This window comes from Chiloscyllium plagiosum, unplaced genomic scaffold, assembly GCF_037043375.1.
Source record: "Chiloscyllium plagiosum isolate Xiang-an unplaced genomic scaffold, Cpla_swu_hap1 HiC_scaffold_12, whole genome shotgun sequence".
NCBI classification, from domain to species: domain Eukaryota; kingdom Metazoa; phylum Chordata; class Chondrichthyes; order Orectolobiformes; family Hemiscylliidae; genus Chiloscyllium; species Chiloscyllium plagiosum.
In genome coordinates, this window is record NW_028270150.1 from 22928922 (window position 1) to 22949900 (window position 20979).

The 20979-nt window shown below is 41.3% G+C and overlaps 1 protein-coding gene across 4 annotated transcripts in view; it reads left to right on the forward strand.

The window, feature by feature from the left end:
• Positions 1 to 20754, forward strand: part of LOC122555394 (cell adhesion molecule DSCAM) — a 706376-nt gene extending 685622 nt beyond the window's left edge. For all 4 annotated transcript variants that reach the window (XM_087992496.1, XM_043701363.2, XM_087992497.1 and 1 more), the window contains one exon: positions 18653 to 20754. In XM_087992496.1, coding sequence (XP_087848622.1) covers positions 18653 to 18993 — 341 coding nt within the window. In that variant the 3' untranslated portion in view covers positions 18994 to 20754. The remainder of the gene's footprint in view (positions 1 to 18652) is intronic.
• Positions 20755 to 20979: the final 225 nt, after the last annotated feature.

The following is a 20979-nucleotide window of genomic DNA, read 5'->3' on the forward strand; positions in this document are numbered from 1 at the left end:
CTTAGACTCAGTTCCACTCAACCATCCTTCATTCCTTTACATTTTAAAAATCTATCTTTGCCTTGAAAGCATTCAATGAGATGGCCTCAACTGCTTCACTGGGCAGGGAATTCCATAGATTCACAACCCTTTGCGTGCAGAAGTTCCTCCTCAACTCAGTCCTGAATCTGCTCCCCTTTATTTAGACGTTATGCCCCTAGTTCTAGTTTCACCTACCAGTGGAAACAACCTCCCTGTTTCTGTCTCATCTATTTCCTTTATAATTTTACATGTTTCTATAAGATCCCGCCTCATTCTTCTAAATTCCAGTGAATATAATCCCAGTCTACTCAGTCTCTCATTGTAGAACCTCCTCTGTACCCCCCGTGTATCCTTTCTCAAATAAGGAGACCAAAACTGTATACAGTACTCCAGGTGTAGCCTCACCAGCCCCCTATATAGCTGCAGCACAACCTCCTTGCTTTTACACTCCAGCCCTCCAGCAATGAAGGACAATACTCCCTTTGCTTCCTTAATTACCTGCTGCACCTGCAAACCCACATCATATGGTCACTGACCCTCTCAGCAGTGGGAGTATTCTTTTCCTGTGTACTTTATCAAAACACCTTGTCATTCATTTGCAACTCTTGATTTCCTGTTAGGAGATATTTAGAAAGAGTTCATTTTTAACATTAGAATGAATTCAATATTAGAAAGTTCTTCAGTGTTAATGGAAGAGAAAAAACACAGCATGGAACGTGCAGCTCCTAATCTATAATGATACTTTATCCTGAGGGAGGACTGCACTTTGGGAATAGTTGTCAATTAGGTGAGACTTTAAACTGGAATAACAGAATCATAGAATAGTAAAGCACAAAAGGAGGCCATTTGGCCATCAGGTCTGCACCCACTCCTTTAAAGATCAATTTAGTTCATTTGTACTTTTCATCTTTCCTTGCAACTCTTTTCCTTTTGGTATTATCCAGTTACCTTTCCAAAATCACCACTGAATTTATTTCCACCACAAGTTACAAAGTTTATAGCCACTTCTTGCAGGAAAATAATTTTTCCCATCCACCTGTAGATATTTTGACTTTCACTTTGTGATGTTATTGTCAACCTAGCTCCCAGAATGTGTATCTACAAATAAGACTAACATTTATTAAGATCTCATGAATTTTATTAGTGTCCACCTCCTGTTTTTCAAGGAATTGCTCGATTCCTTCTACAGCCTTCATTGAGTTGTCCTTATGTCTTTGAATGAGGAACTTGGTAAGATTTGAGCGATTACTCACCATTGACACTCAGCCAAATGCTACATTGTTGGAAGGGCCATTCCCTTATTAATTCAAATCCCTGTGGACATGAGATCAATTACAGAACTGATACAACAAACCATAAGACATAGGAGCAAAACTAGGCCATTCAGTCCATTGAATCTGTTGCATCATTCAATGGGATCACAGTTGATCAAATAATCCTCAACTCCACTTTCCTGCCTTTTCTCTATAACCCTTAGTTTCCTTAATGATTAAAAATCAGTATCTTAGCCTTGAATAGATTTAATGACCCAGTCTTAGCAGCCTCAGTGGTAAAGAATTCCACAGATTCACTACCAGCTAAGAGAAGAAATTCCTTTTCATCTGTCTTAGATGTGAAATCCCTGATTCAGAGATTATTTCCCATGATCTTAGATCTCCCACAAGGTTAAAATGGCGTTTCCACATCTATTATGTTAAGTCCCATAAGGATTTTGTAGGTTTCAATAAGTTGCCTCTTATTTTTCTACATACCAATGAATGTAGGCTCAACCTACTCATAACCTGTCCTTGTACCTCGCTACAAACCTGGAATCAGCTGAATGAACTTTCTCAAGACTACCTCCAGTACCAATATATCTTCTCTTAGATAGGGGGCCCAAAACTATTCACAGTATTCCAGCTGTAGTGTGACTAGTGCCTTGTCTAGCACCACTCTAATCTAGTTTTAGCAAACTGACTACTTTTATATTCCATTCCCTCTGTAATAAAGGCCAACGTTCCATTTGCCTTCCCTAATACCCACTGCACTTCAATGCTAGTCTTTTATGATGCATGGATGAGGACTCCCAAATCTCTCTGTTCTGTAGTTTTCTGCAGTTTTTCTCCATTCAAGTAAAACTGATATTCTTCCTGCCAAAGTGCATTACCTACATTTGCCAGCACAATATTTTATCTGCCAAGTTTTTGCCCACATAATCTGTCTACATCCTTCTGCAAAATGTTTATGTTGCCCTCACCACTTACTCTCCCACTCCTTTTTCAAAACTAGCTTGCTCGAATTTTGTTAGGCAAGTGTTATTAAAGATTTGGGACCAAGGCAAAAGTGAAAAAAACAAGCCAACCATCTTCAAACTCAATAGTGAAAGAGGCTGAGGTGGCTGAACAGCCTCCTCCAGTTCCTAACAAAAACTGACGTTGCTGGAAAAGCTCAGCAGGTATGGCAGCATCTGTGAAGAGAAATTAAATTTGTCCGGTGGCCCTTCCTCAGAACACTCCTTTGGTTCCAGTTCTCGTGGCGCTGATAAAGGTGAAAGCTACGAGCTGAGCTCAGGCCAACATTCCTTTCTTAGCAAAGTCCATACTTGTTGATCATTCAACTCATTGTTGTGTGTAACCAAATGACTACAGCATTGTTTGTGAAAGAAAAACACACTTCACTCACATTAGCTCATTATGAGAAGCATTTTGAGATCTTTTGAAGGCATTATAAGATACTACATAATTCCTTCCATTTGTTCCTCAAATCTAAGATTGCTATCAATTACTGACTTTATCAGCTAACCTCATTGACATATCAAAGGTGCATCTCAATGAGACAATCTTAACTCATCTAACAGCCATTTTGGGAAAGATTTGTCAGTTAGGACAGAGGTGGTAGAGTAATTAAAGAACCAGAATAGTTTGATGGATTACAGTATTTGATTTTCTTGGAAGTTTGCTTTATTGATGCTGCTGTACTTAAATATTTGTCCAATAAAGGGAGAAGACATTTATTAGCCTGCTAATGCATGCACCACTAATCCCTTCAGGGACCCGAGTCCTCTTCATTCAAACATTATTTTTCTCTCCATGTCTCCCATCCTTTTATGCTAAATTTCAGTAATCAGTCACATTACAGTTTTAAGAAACCATGAAGGCGCACTTCAGGAATCCAAATAAAATGAGTTCATTCTAAAAATATTGGTCTTTATTTCATTTCCAACTGTTCTTAAGATCTTTGCATTATAGAATATTGACTACACTGACACAGGAATACTGAGTCCAAAGTCACTTATTTTAATGTCTGACTGTAAAATGGTCAACATTAGATGAGTTCACGAAACCGCATAATTGTAATGTTATGATCTAGTTAAGGACCATTAACCTTTAAAGAGAAACCCAAGCATCTTGTTTTAACTAAATAGATATACCCCACAAGATTGCACATGGTTTCTCAAAATAAACTTAGTTGTGTATAAAACAAATCAATTTAGCAATATAGTGTCTAACAATGTATGTTATACACTCAGGTTTACCTCTTACTCTCCCCAAGGACTTCCCTGTAAAACACTTCAATCTAAAACTTACTTAATTCTGCCACCTATAAATAAGCCTCAACTGTCTGGAAAATTCTCCTTAGCACCACCTTCAGTTAGTTCAATTTGTTCCAAATTATCAAGAAAGAGCTGAAGGCACTAGCTATTGTAAAGTCTATGGGCCCTGACGACATTCCGATAATAGCACTGAAGACTTGTGCTCCAGATGTAGCTGTTATCTGAGCCAAGCTGTTGCAGTACAATTATGACAATGGTATCTATCCAACAATGTGGAAATTTGCCCAGGTATGTCCTGTCCACAAAAAGCAGGGCAAATCCAACTCAGGCAATTACCATCTTGTCAGTCTACACTAATCATTTTGTAGTAAAGAGAAGGAAGGGGTCATTGGTAGTGTCATCAAGAGGCAGTTGCAAATAATTAACCTACTCAATGACACTCAGTTGAGGTTCGCCAGGATCACGTGACTTCTGATCTCACTACAGCTTTGGTCCAAACATGGACCAATACATAAGAAACAAACGACAGGCAAGAGTAGACATTGGGCCACTTCAAACTGATGCTGGAAGCCTAGTGATTGAGATAAGGAAATAGCAGGAGAACTTAATAAGTACTTTGCGTCAGTCTTCACAGTGGAAGACATGAGTAATATCCCAACAATTAAAGGGAGTCAGGGGGCTGAGTTGAGTATGGTTGCCATTACAAAAGAGAAAGTGCTAGAAAAGCTAAAAGGTCTTAAAATTGATAAATCTCCTGGCCCTGATGGGTTACATCCTAGAGTTCTGAGGGAGGTGGCTGAGGAAATAGTGGAGGTGTTGGTTGAGATCTTTCAAAAGTCACTGGAGTCAGGGAAAGTCCCGGATGATTGGAAGATTGCTGTTGTAACCCCCTTGTTCAAGAAAGGATCAAGGCAAAAGATGGAAAATTATAGGCCAATTAGCCTAACCTCGGTCGTTGGTAAAATTCTAGAATCCATCATTAAGGATGAGGTTTCTAAATTCTTGGAAGAGCAGGGTCGGATTAGAACAAGTCAACATGGATTTAGTAAGGGGAAGTCGTGCCTGACAAACCTGTTGGAATTCTTTGAAGAGGTGACAAGTAGGTTAGACCAGGGAAACCCAGTGAATGTGTTCTACCTAGACTTCCAAAAGGCCTTTGATAAGGTGCCACACGGGAGGCTGCTGAGCAAGGTGAGGGCCCATGGTGTCCGAGGTGAGCTACTGGTATGGATTGAGGATTGGATGTCTGACAGAAGGCAGAGAGATGGGATAAAAGGTTCTTTTTTGGAATGGCAGCCAGTGACAAGCGATGTCCTGCAGGGTTCAGTGTTGGGGCCGCAGCTGTTCACATTATATATTAATGATCTGGATGAAGGGACTGGCGGCATTCTAGCGAAGTTTGCCGATGATACAAAGTTAGGTGGACAGGCAGGTAGTACTGAGGAAGTGGGGAGGCTGCAGAAGGATCTAGACAGTTTGGAGGAGTGGTCCAGGAAATGGTTAATGGAATTCAATGTGAGCAAATGCGAGGTCTTGCACTTTGGAAAAAAGAATCCAAGCATGGATTACTTTCTAAATGGTGAGAAAATTCGTAACGCCAAAGTACAGAGGGATCTGGGAGTGCTAGTTGAGGATTCTCTAAAGGTAAACATGCAGGTTGAGTCCGTGATTAAGAAAGCGAATGCAATGTTGTCAATTATCCCAAGAGGGTTGGAATATAAAAGCACTGTTGTGCTACTGAGACTATATAAAGCTCTGGTTAGGCCCCATTTGGAGTACTGTGTTCAGTTTTGGTCCCCACACCTCAGGAAGGACATACTGGCACTGGAGCGTGTCCAGCGGAGATTCACACTGATGAATGGAATGGTAGGTCTAAAATATGAGGAACGCCTGAGGATCCTGGGATTATATTCATTGGAGTTTAGAAGACTAAGGGGAGATCTAATAGAAACTTACAAGATAATACATGGCTTGGAGAGGGTGGACGCTAGGAAATTGTTTCCATTAGGTGAGGCGACTAGGACCCGTGGACACAGCCTTAGAATTAAAGGGGGTAAATTCAGAACAGAAATGCGGAGACATTTCTTCAGCCAGAGAGTGGTTGCCCTGTGGAATTCATTGCCACAGAGTGCAGTGGAGGCTGGGACACTAAATGTCTTCAAGGCAGAAATTGATAAATTCTTGATGTCACAAGGAATTAAGGGCTACGGGGAGAATGCGGGTAAGTGGAGTTGAAATGCCCATCAGCCATGATTGAATGGCGGAGTGGACTCGATGGGCCGAATGGCCTTGCTTCCGCTCCTATGTCTTATGGTCTTATGGGCAAAAGAGCTGAACTCCAGGGATAGGTGAGAGTGACTGCCTTTGACATCAAAGGACTGTTTACCTGAATAAGGCTTCAAGGAGCCCTAACTGAATTGGAGTGAATAGGAATTGGAGTGAATAGGAATTGGAGTGAATAGGAATTGGAGAATCTCTTCACTGCTTGGAGTCATACCCAGCACAAAACAGGACGCCACCATCTCAAGAGTAATAAATGCTTGCTTAGCCAACAAAGCCCACATCCCTTGAATGAATCATATTTTCAGAAGTAAAGCATACATTTATATCCTCTTGACTTTAAGTGCCTCAATAATTGGTTAATTTTCAATACTTTCAAGCTAATCTGCTTATTATTTTCTTTGGCACAAGGTTCTGTTGTGGATCATTGTAGATTCTTGCACTAGTTTCCAAATAGGCATTCTTCTAGCTTCTGTACCCTCAAAAGATTTAAATTGAGATTAAGCCTCAGCCACATTCTGCCCAATGAATATTGAAGTTAGTTTATTGCTCTGTCAACAGTAACAGATCTAGCTAACTATCATTTACTTTGGCTGTCTTCTTAAAGTGTGTCACAAACCACACCAGGTCTAAATCGTAACTTGTTTTCCCAACAAATACCCAGATAAATCAAAAGTAGAGACCATCACTATGCTCCATTCTTCTCCATGGTAATGTAGCCTATTCTGGGATGCCCTCAAACCATCTTTCACCTAATTATCCCTCATTTACAATTTCTTCTTTGATTTGATGAAGTAAATTGGTTTTATAATCTTTCATATTTTACTGACTACTTTTAAGCATCTCTAGGTTCCAAAACAAAGCATCTCTCCTAATGCAAGGATTATAAATATCATGCCTCCAATTTGTTAGCATTGTAAGGTGATTTATGATTTTACCTTTGCAGCTTTTAATCTTTTAAGTCAACATGGTCCCCAATGCTTTACACGTAATGGACCCCAAGCTGGCTTTAATTGCATTTTTCCTCATTTTCTGCAATTAAGTCTTTAATTCCTAAATAAAAATCATGCATTAAAGCACATGAACTGTGAGCTAGATATTTGCAACAGTGACGTAATACAACTCAAAATTCATCCCTTGATTAACAGCCATAGATTGTGAGGCAGATGGATGACAAGAGCCACAAGATAGCCGCCACGGCTCAGTTAATTGTACCCATACCTCAGGGTCAGAATACCTTTTGGCCCAAAGCCCCATCCAAATTCTTTAACATACATTTTCGCTTGTACTCTCATGTAATATTGAGGGGCACTGCATTGTCAGAAGATTTGTTTTTCATTTGGAAGCTAAAACAGTCTCATCTTCTCTCTCAGATGGTATATAAGATCTGACAGCACTGTTTTGAATTAGCCTATCAAAGTTCTCAGATTGTCTATCAGACTGTTGTTTATAAATTGGCCACCCATCTCCTACATTAGAACAATGACAGTGTTGTCCCTAAGCTGCTTTCGCAGATCTTGAGGTTGCAAATCCTGTGTAAATGCATTTTGCTAAGGAAAATATCGTCTTGTGTTTTTTCTGAGATTGGCAAAATACATCTTTGTTCTGCATCCATGCATAGTAAATATGACAGAGAGGATAACGTTGATGAAGAAGTGGAAAAATGTAACAGTGGTATTCTTACCTTGAAAGGTAGAAAACTCATTGCTAAATATCAGAAAGAGTGTGGTGTGTATGTGTGTATAGACCATTTTTCTTGGCTCTCATATGCCTACAAAAGCAGGATGGAGATCAGCCTAATCAAATCTTCCTGCAGTGCTGTTAGTGGTATGGCACTGAAGGCTGGATATAATGCAGAACTACCTAGCCCATTTCTTTTTTCAGTTCTGAAATGTACTGGATTGTGCCCTTTCTCCCTCCAGCCATCATTTTTCTCAAAAGTGTAAACTCGAAATGAATCCATGTACGCTCATTACCTCAATAAATCAGCAAGCCCCCAGGAGGACTGAAATTTTAAAATTTTGAATATGCCAGAGGCCCTGTAATTTCAGTCTCTTGCAGTCAATCCTCTCTCTCATACACACATATCTCCTAACATGTCCTGTACCAGGGATAGATTGACTTGACCTGGTCTTTTCAGGCTTTGAGGACTCATTGAACAAAAAGGTCGAAAGAACTGTAGATGCTGAAAGAACCCAAAGAAGTGTAAACTCAGATTTCTCTCTACAGATGCTGCCAGACCTGCTGAATTTTTCCAGCAATTACTGTTTTTGTTTGAATTTGAGAGACTCACTGTTGTGTTTTCCTTGCTTGAGTGATTGGTCTGCAACCATACAAATGTCTAAAAACTGGGATTCAAAATAAATGATCATAAAAATATCATTCATCAAACAACTGAGACCCAATTATTCAAAACATGCTCCAACTTTCAAAACAAATGGCTGGAATTAGAAAGAAGAGAATGTAATATCATAATGAAGCCAGTTAAGCATCAGAAAAATCTTTATTGCTCTAATATTAACTATTAACTTTTAGCTATAACATCTGAAAAAATATAGCTCATTATTAATGGAGAGAAAGCAGAGTTTATGGATGCAGGTTTGCTCGCTGAGCTGGGAGGTTCATTCCTAGACGTTTTGTCACCCTACTAGGTAACATCTTCAGTGGGCCTCAGGCGAAGCGGTGTACATGATTCCTGCTTTCTATTTATATGTTTGGGTTTCTTTGGGTTGGTGATGTCATTTCCTGTGGTTATGTCATTTTCTGTGGTGATGTCATTTCCTGTTCTTTTTCTCATGGGGTGGTAGATGGGGTCTAACTCGATGTGTCTGTTGATAGATTGTCAAAACTAACAGAGTTTATGTTTTCGAGACCAGTGACTGAAGAAGGGTCATGAGACTTGAAATGTTAAATCAGCTTTCTCTCCAAAGATGCTGCCAGATCTGCTTAGTTTCTCCAGAAACTTCTATTTTTGTTTTAAATTTTCAGCATCCAAACAGTTCTTTGTTTTATTGTAGCTTATTATTAATGCCAGTCAGTAGATTCAACCTGCAATCTTCTAACTAAACCGTACATCTAATTGTAATTGTTCCTTCATATTATATTTTTTCTATATACCTTTATGCCCTACATGTGTAAATATATATTCTATATATATATAATATACATAGTTACTTATTCTAATGTTCATCTATCAAATGTAATGTGTTCGATACTATTATAAAAGAAGTTATAGCATGGTTCAAGGTAGATGGGGAGAGTTGACATGGTTTTGTGAAAGGGAAATCATGTCTGACCAATCTATTGGAGTTAATTGAAAAGTTAACACATTATCACAGAGAACCAGTGCATGTATTATACTTAGATTTCCAAAAGGCATTTGGTGAGATGCTACATCAAAGGTTTTTTAGCAGAGGTTATAGAACCTAGGACCTTTTCCCTGGAGCATCGAAGGCTGAGAGGTGACCTTATAGGGGTTTATAAAATCATGAGAAGCATGGATAGGGTAAATAGACAAACTCCTTTTTCCAAGGGAGGGCAGTCCAAAACTAGAAGGCATAGGTTTAAGGTGAGAGGTGAAAGATTTAATTGGGGCCTGACGGGCAACATTTTCAGGCGGAGGGCAGAGCATGTATAGAATGAGCTGCCTGAGGTAGAAGCTGGAACAATTACAACATTTACAATACATTTGGACAGGTTCATGTATAGGAAAGGTTTAGAGGGATAAGGGCCAAACATAGGCAAATGGGACTAGTTATGTTGAAACCTGATCAGCAAGGATGAGATCGACTAAAAGGTCTGTTTTCTTGCTGTATGATTGTATAAAATAATAAATTCCTCATGATGTAGTGGATAATATATTGCCATGAGTAGAAGATTGACTCACTAAGTCGTGAAGATGACATAGATATAAATTAGATGTACCAGATATATATCATTTAGCTGAGGGGGCAGTGTATAATGTGGGAAAATATGATATTGCCCATTTTGGCTGAAAACATAAAAAGGAAACTGATTATCAAATTGGTGAGAAATTGCAGTGCTCTGAGTTGCAGATGGCTCTTCGTGTCCTCATGCATGAATTACAGCAAATAACTGGGAAATCTGATAGATGGTTATTTATCTCAAAGGGAATTGACTACAAATAGTCCAAAGATGTGCTGGTCAGGTGAATTGGCCATGCTAAATTGCCTGTAGTGTTAGGTGAAGGGGTAAGTGTAGGGGTATGGGTGGGTTGCGCTTCGGCGGGCCGGTGTGGACTTGTTGGGCCGAAGGACCTGTTTCCACACTGTAGGTAATCTAATCTAATCTAATCTAATCTAATCTAATCTAGATAATCTAATCTGTAGGTAATCTAATCTAAACGTAAGGGAGGTTATGCTTGAGTTACACAAGGAACCAAAGAAACCACCTCTAGAGTACTATGTACATTGGCTTCTTACTTAAGGAGAGGTGTAAATAAATTGTAGGCAGTTCGGTGACAGTTTATCAGAGTAATACCTGCAATGGGAGGGTTGTCTCATGATTAGTCAAGCTAGGCTTGCATCCGCTGGAGTTCAGAGAAGTGAGGATGACTTTATTGAAACATATAAGATCATGAGGCATCTTTGCAGTGTAAGTGTGGAGAAGAATGTTTCCTGTTGTGGGAGAATCTAGAACTAGAGGTCACTGTTTAAAGATCATCCATTTAAAACAGATCAAGCAATTTTCTTTTCTCATTGAAGGTCATCGGTCTTCAAATTCTCTTCCTGAAAAAGTGATGGAAGAAGAGTTGTTGAATATTTTTAAGGCAGGGGAAGATAAACTCTTGTTGAGCAAGAGAATGCTACATTAGTGGTGGTAGGCAGGATTGTGGATTTGAGGTTACAATCAGATCAACCATAACATCATTGAATAATGCAGTAGGCTTGAAGGGCTGAATGCTTTATTGCAGTTGATTTTCATGTGAGCAAGCATACCGTTCTATCTATTCTAAACATTATGCTCCATCCAGCTCCGCTCCTATTCCCTGCATTGTCATTTCATCTTATGTAAAGGTTTCTCCTGCTACACCCACATGATGTCTTCTAATGGACTTCCATCCATGTTTTCTTTGATTTTCAGGTATGGTGTTACCTCATCCATAAATATGGTGTCAAATTTGCACATGCAGTATCCACATTTGTTTCTCTGATTACACCCTCAGTTCTCTGGCTGCTTTATTATTTGAAATGAAATTGCAGATCAAGCAAAATGCCTTCAACTAAGTAAGACAAAAATCAATGCTGTATGTAGTGACTCCATTATTCATATCTTGGCCAGCGCCAGGCCTAATTTCTTCAACAGTCTCTGAAACTCATTCTTCCTAACCTTCCATTCCAATCTCTAGGATTTCACTTATCTTCACTGACTGAGTTCATTCAATTTCCAATGGTTCCCTCCAAAACAGCGACTTCAGAACTCTCATTCTCATCATGCACAATCTTGATCCATTAATCACTGAGGCTTCTTTTACCGGTAGGATCAGAAAGCCTAGTTGACCTTTGCCATTCCCAAACCTCCGATGGCTAAAGTTAACCATACCTGTGCTAACTGACTAAGACTGTCGAAACTGAGATTCCCGCAATTCTAGTTCAGCTTGATTAAATTAATCATTTCACAGGATGTGGTCATTATTGGCTAAGCCTGCAGTTATTGCCTATTCTTAACTGACCTTGAGAAAATAGCGGTGAGCTGCCTTCTTGAACAGCTGCAATGTCTGTCGTGTAGATATGTTCACAGTGCTCTTGAGAAGGGACTTCTAGGATTTTGACACAGTTTTTATTGAACTTCCCTAAATGTTCTTGAGAAATTGGCAGTGAGCTGCCTTCTTGAACAGCTGTAGTCCTTTTGGTGTAGGTGCATCCAATGTGCTGTTAAGAAGATAGGCCCAGGACTCTGACTCAGTGACAGTGCAGGAGTTCCAAGTCAGAATCATGTGGGTCTGGGAGAGGACCTCGTAGCTGGTGGTGTTCCCATATATCTGCTCTCCCTGTCCTTCCAGATGGCAGAGGTCGGCTTGGAACATGCTATCGAAGGTACCTTCAAGCATTGCTGTTTGTATCTTTTAGATCATGCACAGTGCTGTCGAAGATAGTGAACAGACTGCTGATCAAGTGGATTACTTTGACTTGGAAGGGGTTGATTTGATTTGATTTATTGTAGTCGCATGTACCTAAGTAGCGTGAAAAGCTTCGTATTGCGAGCAGTAGAGGCAGATCATAGCAAACAAGGACATACAGGTCATAGGGTGCTTAGACAGAGCAAGGCATACAAGGTTACAGCTGGTATGTAGGAAGCTGTTCTTAAACCTGTTGGTGTGTGGGAAGCTATTCTTGAACTTCTTGGATGTTATGAGGCTGCACCCATCCAGGATATGGGAGCAGAAGGTAACAGTAGAATGGGGATATTCTGGACAATGAGGCTGCTCATTGGGGTACAATTCTACTCCTGATGATGGCTCAAATACCTCATGATTTGAGTTTTAGATCTACTTGAAATCCATCCATTTATCATCTTGATATTGCTACACAGCATGATGGTGGGTATTTTCAATGTAAAACAGTAGGGGTAATTAGCAGAACGTTTCCCTGTCCATGTTGACCTGGTGCCATGAGACTTAATGGAGTCCATGGTCAATGCTGAGGGCTGACAGGACAACTCCTTCCTGACTGCAAAGCCCTGTCCATTCTGCCAGTAGGAACTGAAAAACCCAGGGATGGCGATGGTGTTGTCTGGGACATTGTCAAGAAGTTGAGTATTCAGTGAGTGTGACAATGTCAGACTATTGCTTGACTCATCTGTAAGCCAACTTACCCAATATAGCAGTATACACATTGCATCCCCCATCCCTTCCACTCCCGATATTAGTAAGGAGGACTGTGCAAGTTTTTGAGACCTTTTTATGAATTGATACAACTGATTCCAGTTGCCCATTTCAGATGGCAATTGAGAGCCAACTACATTGCTGTGGGTCTAGAATCATATGTAGCCAGACCAGGTAAGGAAAGCAGTTTTCCTGCACCAAAGGATATTCGTGAACAAGGTGGGTATTTAATAATATTCAGCATTGGTTTCATAGTCATCATTTGACTTTAATTCCAGATATTTGGTCTCCTTCCTACTGGAAGGATGTTGTGAAACATGAAAGGGGGTTCAGAAAAGATTTCCAAAGATGTTGTCAGGGTTGGAGGATTTGAGCCTATAGGGAGAGGCTGAATAGGCTGGGGCTGTTTTCTCTGGGGTATTGAAGGCTGAGGGTGACCTTCTATAGGTTTATAAAATCAAGAGGGGCCTGGATAGGATAAATAGACAAGGACTTTTCCCTGAGGTGGGGGAAGTCCAGAACGAGAGGGCATAGGTTTAGCATGAGAGGGGAGAGATATAAAAGGGACCTAAGGGGCAACTTTTTTCATGCAGAGGGTGGTGCATGTATGGAATGAGCTGCCAGAGGAAGTGGTGGAGGCTGGTACAATTGCAACATTTAAAAAGCATCTGGATGTGTAAATGAATAGGAAGGGTTTGGAGGGATATGGGCCAAGTGCTGGCAAATGGGATTGGATTGGGTTGGGATATCTGGTCAGCATGGACAGGTTGGGCCAAAGGGTCTGATTCCGTGCTGTACATCTCTATGACTCTATATCCTGATATTCCAACACTAGACTACAGCTCTATGCAGATATCCTAATATCCTGACACTTGGATACAAAAATGAAGCAGAACACAGAAATCCTCTCCTCCTGGCACATTGTGGGAACAAAGTTCGGGCATGTAAGGGCCTAATCTTGATAGTAGGGATTATTCCACCATGTTCTGAAGCTGCATGTCAATTCCATATAAGCCATAGGGAATAGGACTGAATTATGCCCCGTACTTTAGGAAGGATGTAGAATGACTACACAGTGAGATGTGGAAAGGAGATGCTATTCACTGGCCTCTTGTAAATCCCTGTGATTTCCCATTGTTCATAGTCACACCTACAGCAGTTGAGACTTTGTCTCTGGAATTCCAATCCTAACCCTCCAGGACTTTTTCCCTCTTTCCTCTTTTACAATGTGGCTCAGTGACAAAGTTTATGGGATAACATTCCTTCAAACTCCTTGGAACATTATACTATTTTCAACATGCCATATAAATGCAAGTCATTGTTGTTTTTGTATGATTCCATAGCATCTTGGAAAGTTATTGTTAGTTTCTTTAAAGGTTACGAATTGTGTGTGTGTGCTTTTAAGTATTAATGTTTATTTTTTCTTCTTCTGTTAACCACTCTTTATATTCTCACATCCAGACCAGATGCAAATAAATAAATAGAAGGTCCAGTGGTAGAGCTCTATCATAAAGGATTTCTTTTGAGAAAACTCTGTGGATAAATTTTTAAGAATGATAGATCTTGCTTGGAAAGTGCCCTTTCCCTTTAACATAGAAGCGGCCAGAAAATAACTGATCCTTTTACTCTTTTGGAAACAAGATACTGGGCTAATTATCTGCACCAGACTGATGCTGGAAGGTTTCTGAAATGTTTGTGTTCACTAGAAAGTATCATGTTGGGACATTGGTGGGTGGGAGCGAGAATGGGATCTTCAGCACCTGTGAAAAATACATGAGGTGGATTGTATTCCGATACTTTATAGACAGTTAACCGTTGTTATGTCACATTGCTAATATCATTCCTTCATCTTTTATTCAGACATTTTCCAAGTTGAAATGTTGGAACTGTTAAGTGATGTGCATCTCACTTTTATTACGCCTTCAGCAAACATTATTTTCTTTACTTAATTGTGTACACTGTAATGTTAGAAGTGATAAGCTTGCTGCTTTGTAGCCCTCTATGGCAAACAGTTGGTATGAATATCTACACTGATGGTTCTCTAACTAAATTTAATAAGAACCAACTGAGGATTACAGGTATTGAGAGTTTGATGCAGTGTGGTCACAGGATAGGGGAAATGGGGAGAGATCAGCAAACAGGGAGGGGAGGGTGGGTTGTTGGGGGGGGCTTAGACCTGAAGAGGGAGTCACGGTCTTTATGGAAAGCGGATAGGGATAGGGAGGGAAATATATCTCTGGTGGTGGGGTCTGTTTGTAGGTGGTGGAAATGGCAGAGGATGATGCGATGCACACGGAAGGTGGTGGTGGAAGGTGAGGACCGGGGGGGGGGTTCTGTCCTTGTTGTGGTTGGAGGGGTGGGGTTTGAGGGCAGAGGTGCAGGAAGTGGATTAGATGAGCTGGAGGGCATCATCAACCATGTAGGAGGAGAAATTGAGGTATTTAAAGAAGGAGGCCATCTGGTGTGTTCTGTGGTGGAACTGGTCCTCCTGGGAGCAGATATGGTGGAGGAATTGGGAATAAGGGATAACATTTTTGCAGAAGGCAGGGTGGGAGGAGGTGTAGTCCAGGTAGCTGTGGGAGTCAGTGAGTTTGTAGAAAAGGTCAGTGATGGAGATGGTGAAGTCCAGGAAGGGGAGGGAGGTGTCAGAGATATTCCAGGGAAATTTAAGGTCAGGGTGTTGGTGAACTTGATGAACTGTCCAACCTCCTCGTGGGAGGACGAGGTGGCACCGACGCAGTCATCAATGTAGTGGAGGAAAAGGTGGGGAGTGGTGCCGGTGTAACTGCGGAAGATAAACTGTTCCTCGTATCCAACAAACAGCAGGCATAGCTGGGGCCTATACAAGTGCCCATGGCTACCCCTTTCATCTGGAGGAAGTGAGAGGATTCGAAGGAGGAATTGTTGAGAGTGAGAACCAGTTCAGCCAAACGAATTAGAGTGTCAGTGGAAGGGTACTGGAGGGGACGTCGGGAGAGGAAGAAACAGAGGCCTTGGAGGCCCTGGTCATGATGGATGGAAGTGTATAGGAGCTGGATGTCCATGGTGAAGATGAGGTGTTGGGGGTCAGGGAACCAAAAGTCTTGGAGGAAATGGAGGTCATGGATGGTGTCCTGAATATAAGTGGGAAGTTCCTGGACCGGGGGGAAAAGACAGTATCGAGGTATCCATGCCCTCCCAACAATTCACCCTCTCCTTCCAGCACCTTCCCCTTCCACCACAGGAATTGCAAAACCTGTGCCCACACCTCCCCCCTCACATCCGTCCCAGGCTCCAAAGGAGCCTTCCACATTCACTAAAGTTTCATCCGCACTTTCACACATGTCATTTACTATATCCGTTGCTCCCGGTACAGTGTCCTCTATACTGGGGAGTCAGGATGTCTACTCGCAGAGCGCTTCAGAGAACATCTCTGGGAAACCCACACCAACTCCACCACCCCATGGCCGAACATTACAACTCCCCCTCCCACTCTGCTGAAGACATGCCAGTCCTGGGCCTCCTCTATCGCCACTCCCTTACCACCTGAAGCCTGGAGGAAGAACGCCTCACCTTTCGCCTCGGGTCCCTTCAACCCCATGGCATCAATGTGGACTTCACCAGTTTCTTCATTTTCCCATTCCCCACCTTACCCCAGTTCCAACCTTCCAACTTAGCACCACCCTCATAACCTGTCTCATCTGTCCATCTTTCTTCCCACCTATCCACTCCACCTTCCCCCTGACCTATCACCTTTACCCCCACCTCCATCCACCTATTGCACTCTCACCTACTTTCCCCCCAGCCCCACCCCCTGAGGCTCCCAGCCTAATTCCTGATGAAAGGCTTTTGCCCAAAATATTGATTTTCCTGCTCCTCGGATGCTGCCTGACCTGCTGTGCTTTTCCAGCACGACACTCTGGACTCTGATCTCCAGCATCTGCAGTCCTCACTTTCACCACTTCGCAATGGGGTTAGGGCCCAGGATGGTTGGATGAGGCCCTTAAATAGTCCTTAGTTGACCACTTAAATGCCTCACATGGCAGCAGGGTTGCAAGTCTGGGGGTCTCCACCCTCCCCCAGAGTCCAGCGGAGCTGGAATGGCAGGGTGTCTCAGGTAAGTCACTGCTGCAGGAGACAACATGACCAAAAGGTGCTGACAATGTTGGTAAGTTGCTATAGTCCATCCTCCAACAACAATCCACCACAATTTTGTGTTGGTTATAGAACTCAGTGGTAATTGTATAAAAGTGTAGCATTAGTGACTAGCAGGTGGTCAGTTTAATCAGCACACACAGTGTTGCTCCATAAATCAGGAACTGTTTCCATTTTAGCAAGAGGGCTTACTAAATTTTTCCTCTTTTCAAGGGCTCTTGAGGCGCGGTGGTAGTGTCCCTATCTCTGTGCCAGCAGACTTGGGTTCAAGTTCCACCTGCTCCAGATGTGTGTTGTAATATTTCTGATCGGATTGGGCAGAAAAATACCTGCACGCAAATTCAATGGGAATTAAACTGTAATAGCTATAAAAGGCAATTCAGATGCTCACATTTGTACAATACTGATTAGGCCTCAGATGAATTATTATGTCCAATTCTGGACACCATACTTTGGGAAGGCTGTCAGGGACTTGAAGCGATCGAAGAGGAGGTTTACCAGAATGATAACAGTAATGAGGGCTCTCAGTCATAAAGAAGAACAGCTCTCCTGGGAGCAGAGAACATCAGGAGAGATTTAATAATGATGGTGAAAATCCTATAGAGCAAATCAAGCAAATTAATTACACAGACGTAAGGGTCAGTAAGCAAAAGACAGAGAAAGAGGTGAGTTGAGAAGAAATTCTTTTATGCAATTTAATGCAGAATTATTGTTATCTGTTATGAGAGGTAGTGGACAGTGAAGACGATTATCTCAGAGTTCAATGAGACCTTGTTCAAATGGGCAGAGGAGTGGCAGGTGGATTTTAATTTAGAGAAATATGAGGTGCTGTATTTTGGAAAGGCAAATCAGGGCAGGAGTTATACACTAATGGTAGAGTCCGGAGGATTGTTGCTAAACAAAGAGATCTTGGAGTGCAGGTTCATAGCTCTGTGAAAGTGGAGTCACAGTTAGACAGGATAGTAAAGAAGGCATTCAGTACACTGGCCTTTATTGGTCAGTGCATTGAGTGTAGGAGTTGGGAGGTCATGTTGAGGCTGTACAAGACATTGGTTAGATCACTTTTGCAATATTGTGTGCAATTCTGGTCTCCCTGCTATAAGAAAGATGTTGTGAAACTTGAAAGGGTTTAGAAAAGAATGACAAGAATGTTGCCAGGATTGGAGGGTTTGAGATATAGGGAGAGGCTGAATAGGCTGGGGCTGTTTTCCCCAGAGATTTGGAGGCTGAAGGATGACATTATAGAGGTTTATAAAATCATGAGGGGCATGGATAGGTGAACAGCCAAGGTCTTTTCCCCCGGATAGGGGAGTCCAAAACTAGAGGGCATTGGTTTAAGGGGAAGGTGGGGAGGGGAGAAGATTTTAAAATGATCTAAGAGGCCACATTTTCACGCAATGGTGGTGCATGTATGGAATGAGCTGCCAAGGGAAGTGGTGGAGGCTGATACAATTACACTATTTAAAATGATCTAGATGGGTACATAGTAGGAAGAATTTAGGGTAATATTGGCCCAATGCTGGCAAATGGGACGGGATTTATTTGGGATATCTGGTCAGCATAGATAAGTTGGATTGAAGGGTCTGTGCTGTACAACTCCATGACTCTATGACCCTATAAGAGTAGTCGAGGGAGATTTAACTCTCTTAAGAGAATTATATCAATACTTGAAATGGAGCAAAGTTTCAGGGAGCAAGAACAAGGGATTAGCAGCAATTGGAAGACACTTTGAAAGAGCCAGCACGGACATGATGGGCCAAATAGTTTTCTTATGTGAGTTTGCATGATTTTGTGACGTTGTTATATGTAGAGGAATGATTCGGTTGTGATTGTCTATACAGGTGACCTTATGCATCTTCCGCCATACCTAAGGGTGGACTTCCTGATTCACAGAGGGGTGGCAGGTCCAAGCAGAGACCTTGGTCAAGGGCATGCCTGTCTGGAGCCACAGAGAAGGAGCACCATGAAACGCACACAAGTCATGGAGCCAATCCCAGTGGAGGTAGCTTCCAGGGACACACAGCAATGGCAATCAAGCACCGCGTCGACATTACCTCAGAGGGAGGGACCAGACCGTGGCAAAGCTCCCAAACTGAGCAGCTCCCAGGAATCTCTACTGGACAATCGTGGTCACTTGAAACAAGGAAACAACCCTTACGCAAAATCCTACACCCTGGTATAACAACCGCATGTCTGTACAAGGCTGTAAATAGTTCGATTTAAAGCTACCTTTTTTTACTGATTCCAATATTTATAATCAAAGATTTGCCAAAATATTTAAAAAAAAAATCAGATATTGCAAAGACTTTGTTGTGATCCAGGGTGTGACATGTCTGAGCAACTGAATGTCTGTGCATTTTTTTAAACAACAGCCCCCACCCCTCCACCTCCATCCCCACCCCTGATTGTCTGATATGCACAGATCATTGTGTTTTTACTTGTTTCCTATGAAATGCATGGAGGCGGATTACGAAGACATTGACAATAGCAAAAAAAAAACACAAGGAGAGAGGAGAAGGAACTTCTGTCACCCACTTAAACGGGAATCTCAATGGTTTAACTATCGCACAAAAAAAAAGACAGAAAAGCTACATTTGTGGTTGCAACAGCGATCCCTGATTGATTGACGACTTTGAAGCCAAGTATGCACGCATCTTTTACAGTTAACTAGAAGTAGAATTGTAGAACAACACAGCACAGAAGGAGGCCCACCATGCCAGAATCCTTCAATTCCATTTTTTCCTCTTGTCCATTAGGTTAGGGACTAACATTACTGAATATTTTTTCAAATGTAATTAATCTATCTAAAGTGACATTACACTAAGAACCCATAAGGCTGGGTATCAAAGGGAAAGCTTCTCAACATATTTCCTTAACTTGATTGATCTGCAGTCCATATATATATGCATTACCTGTACTCATATGTGTATGCATACTTATATATATAATATATACACACACATACAGAGTGCACGTGTATATCTGTGGTTTACATACATATAGTATACGTACATGCATATATATTTGTCTAAGTGTAAATGTAAATGGGTCTAACTTTATTTTAGGTAAATAAACGTTGAGAGAAAGATGGACAACCCAATAATAACTGATGTTCCAGCTACATGTGTGTCTACCTCCTGAAGCTTGCATTGGTCAGACAGGTTCTGGCTTCAAGTTCTAACCAAAGTTTGGTGACCTTTAATTCTTTGCTACATAGTGTGTTTGTGTGTATTTTATGATGTTAAATTTTAACAGTTGCCTCATGCAGAACTTTTCAGTCTTGTTGTTATAATAAAAAAATTTTGAACAACAAAAAGAAAACAAAAATATATTATATAGATACGTATATATGCACTACTATACAAAGGGTACTGGCGATATAAGGAAACAGCTGCCATGAGAGGATGACTGATAGTTTTGTTTGATACTGAAAAGTTTTCTTTTTGTGTAAGTCACTGGTTGCTGCTTTTTTCCAGAAACAGAGCCAGCTACTGTGTAATGAGGCGCCATCCAAAAGCAGAATCCCACAAAGCAGATGTTACTTATTCAGAAATATCCGATTACCCTAATTATAAATGGTTGAAATTGCAGAAAATGAAGCAAAAAGAAAAATAAAAAAACACTGGCCAAGTTCCTGTGTAACAAAAGCAGAATGAACTTGTTTAAGGAATTATAAACCAATGACCGTGATGTTTGCACCTTTCAACCAGAACTGAGTTAGGAATAATTTACAGTGCATTGGTATACGCTCACACATCTTGTCAGCTGGAAATGAGAGTGTTCCAATCTTTCAAGAGATTTAGATATAAAATCAATAAGCTTACAGAATCTCCTTCCTATTATTGTTTTGATGAGGCTTGCTACCCTCTATGTTTAGGAGATAGTGAGGTCTGCAGATGCTGGAAAATCAGAGTTGAGAGTGTGTTGCTGGAAAAGCACAGCAGGTCAGGCAGCATCCGAGGAGCAGGAAAATTGATGAAGGGCTCCGGCCCGAAACGTTGGTTTTCCTGCTCCTCGAATGCTGCCTGACCTGCTGTGCTTTTCCAGTAACACATTCTCAACCCTCTATGTTTAGTTGAGGTAATTTGGCTTTTTGAGTGGGCTGTCTAAAAATTGTAAAGCAACAAACCAGACACTCATAGTGTACTTTTAAAATGGAAGTTAAGTT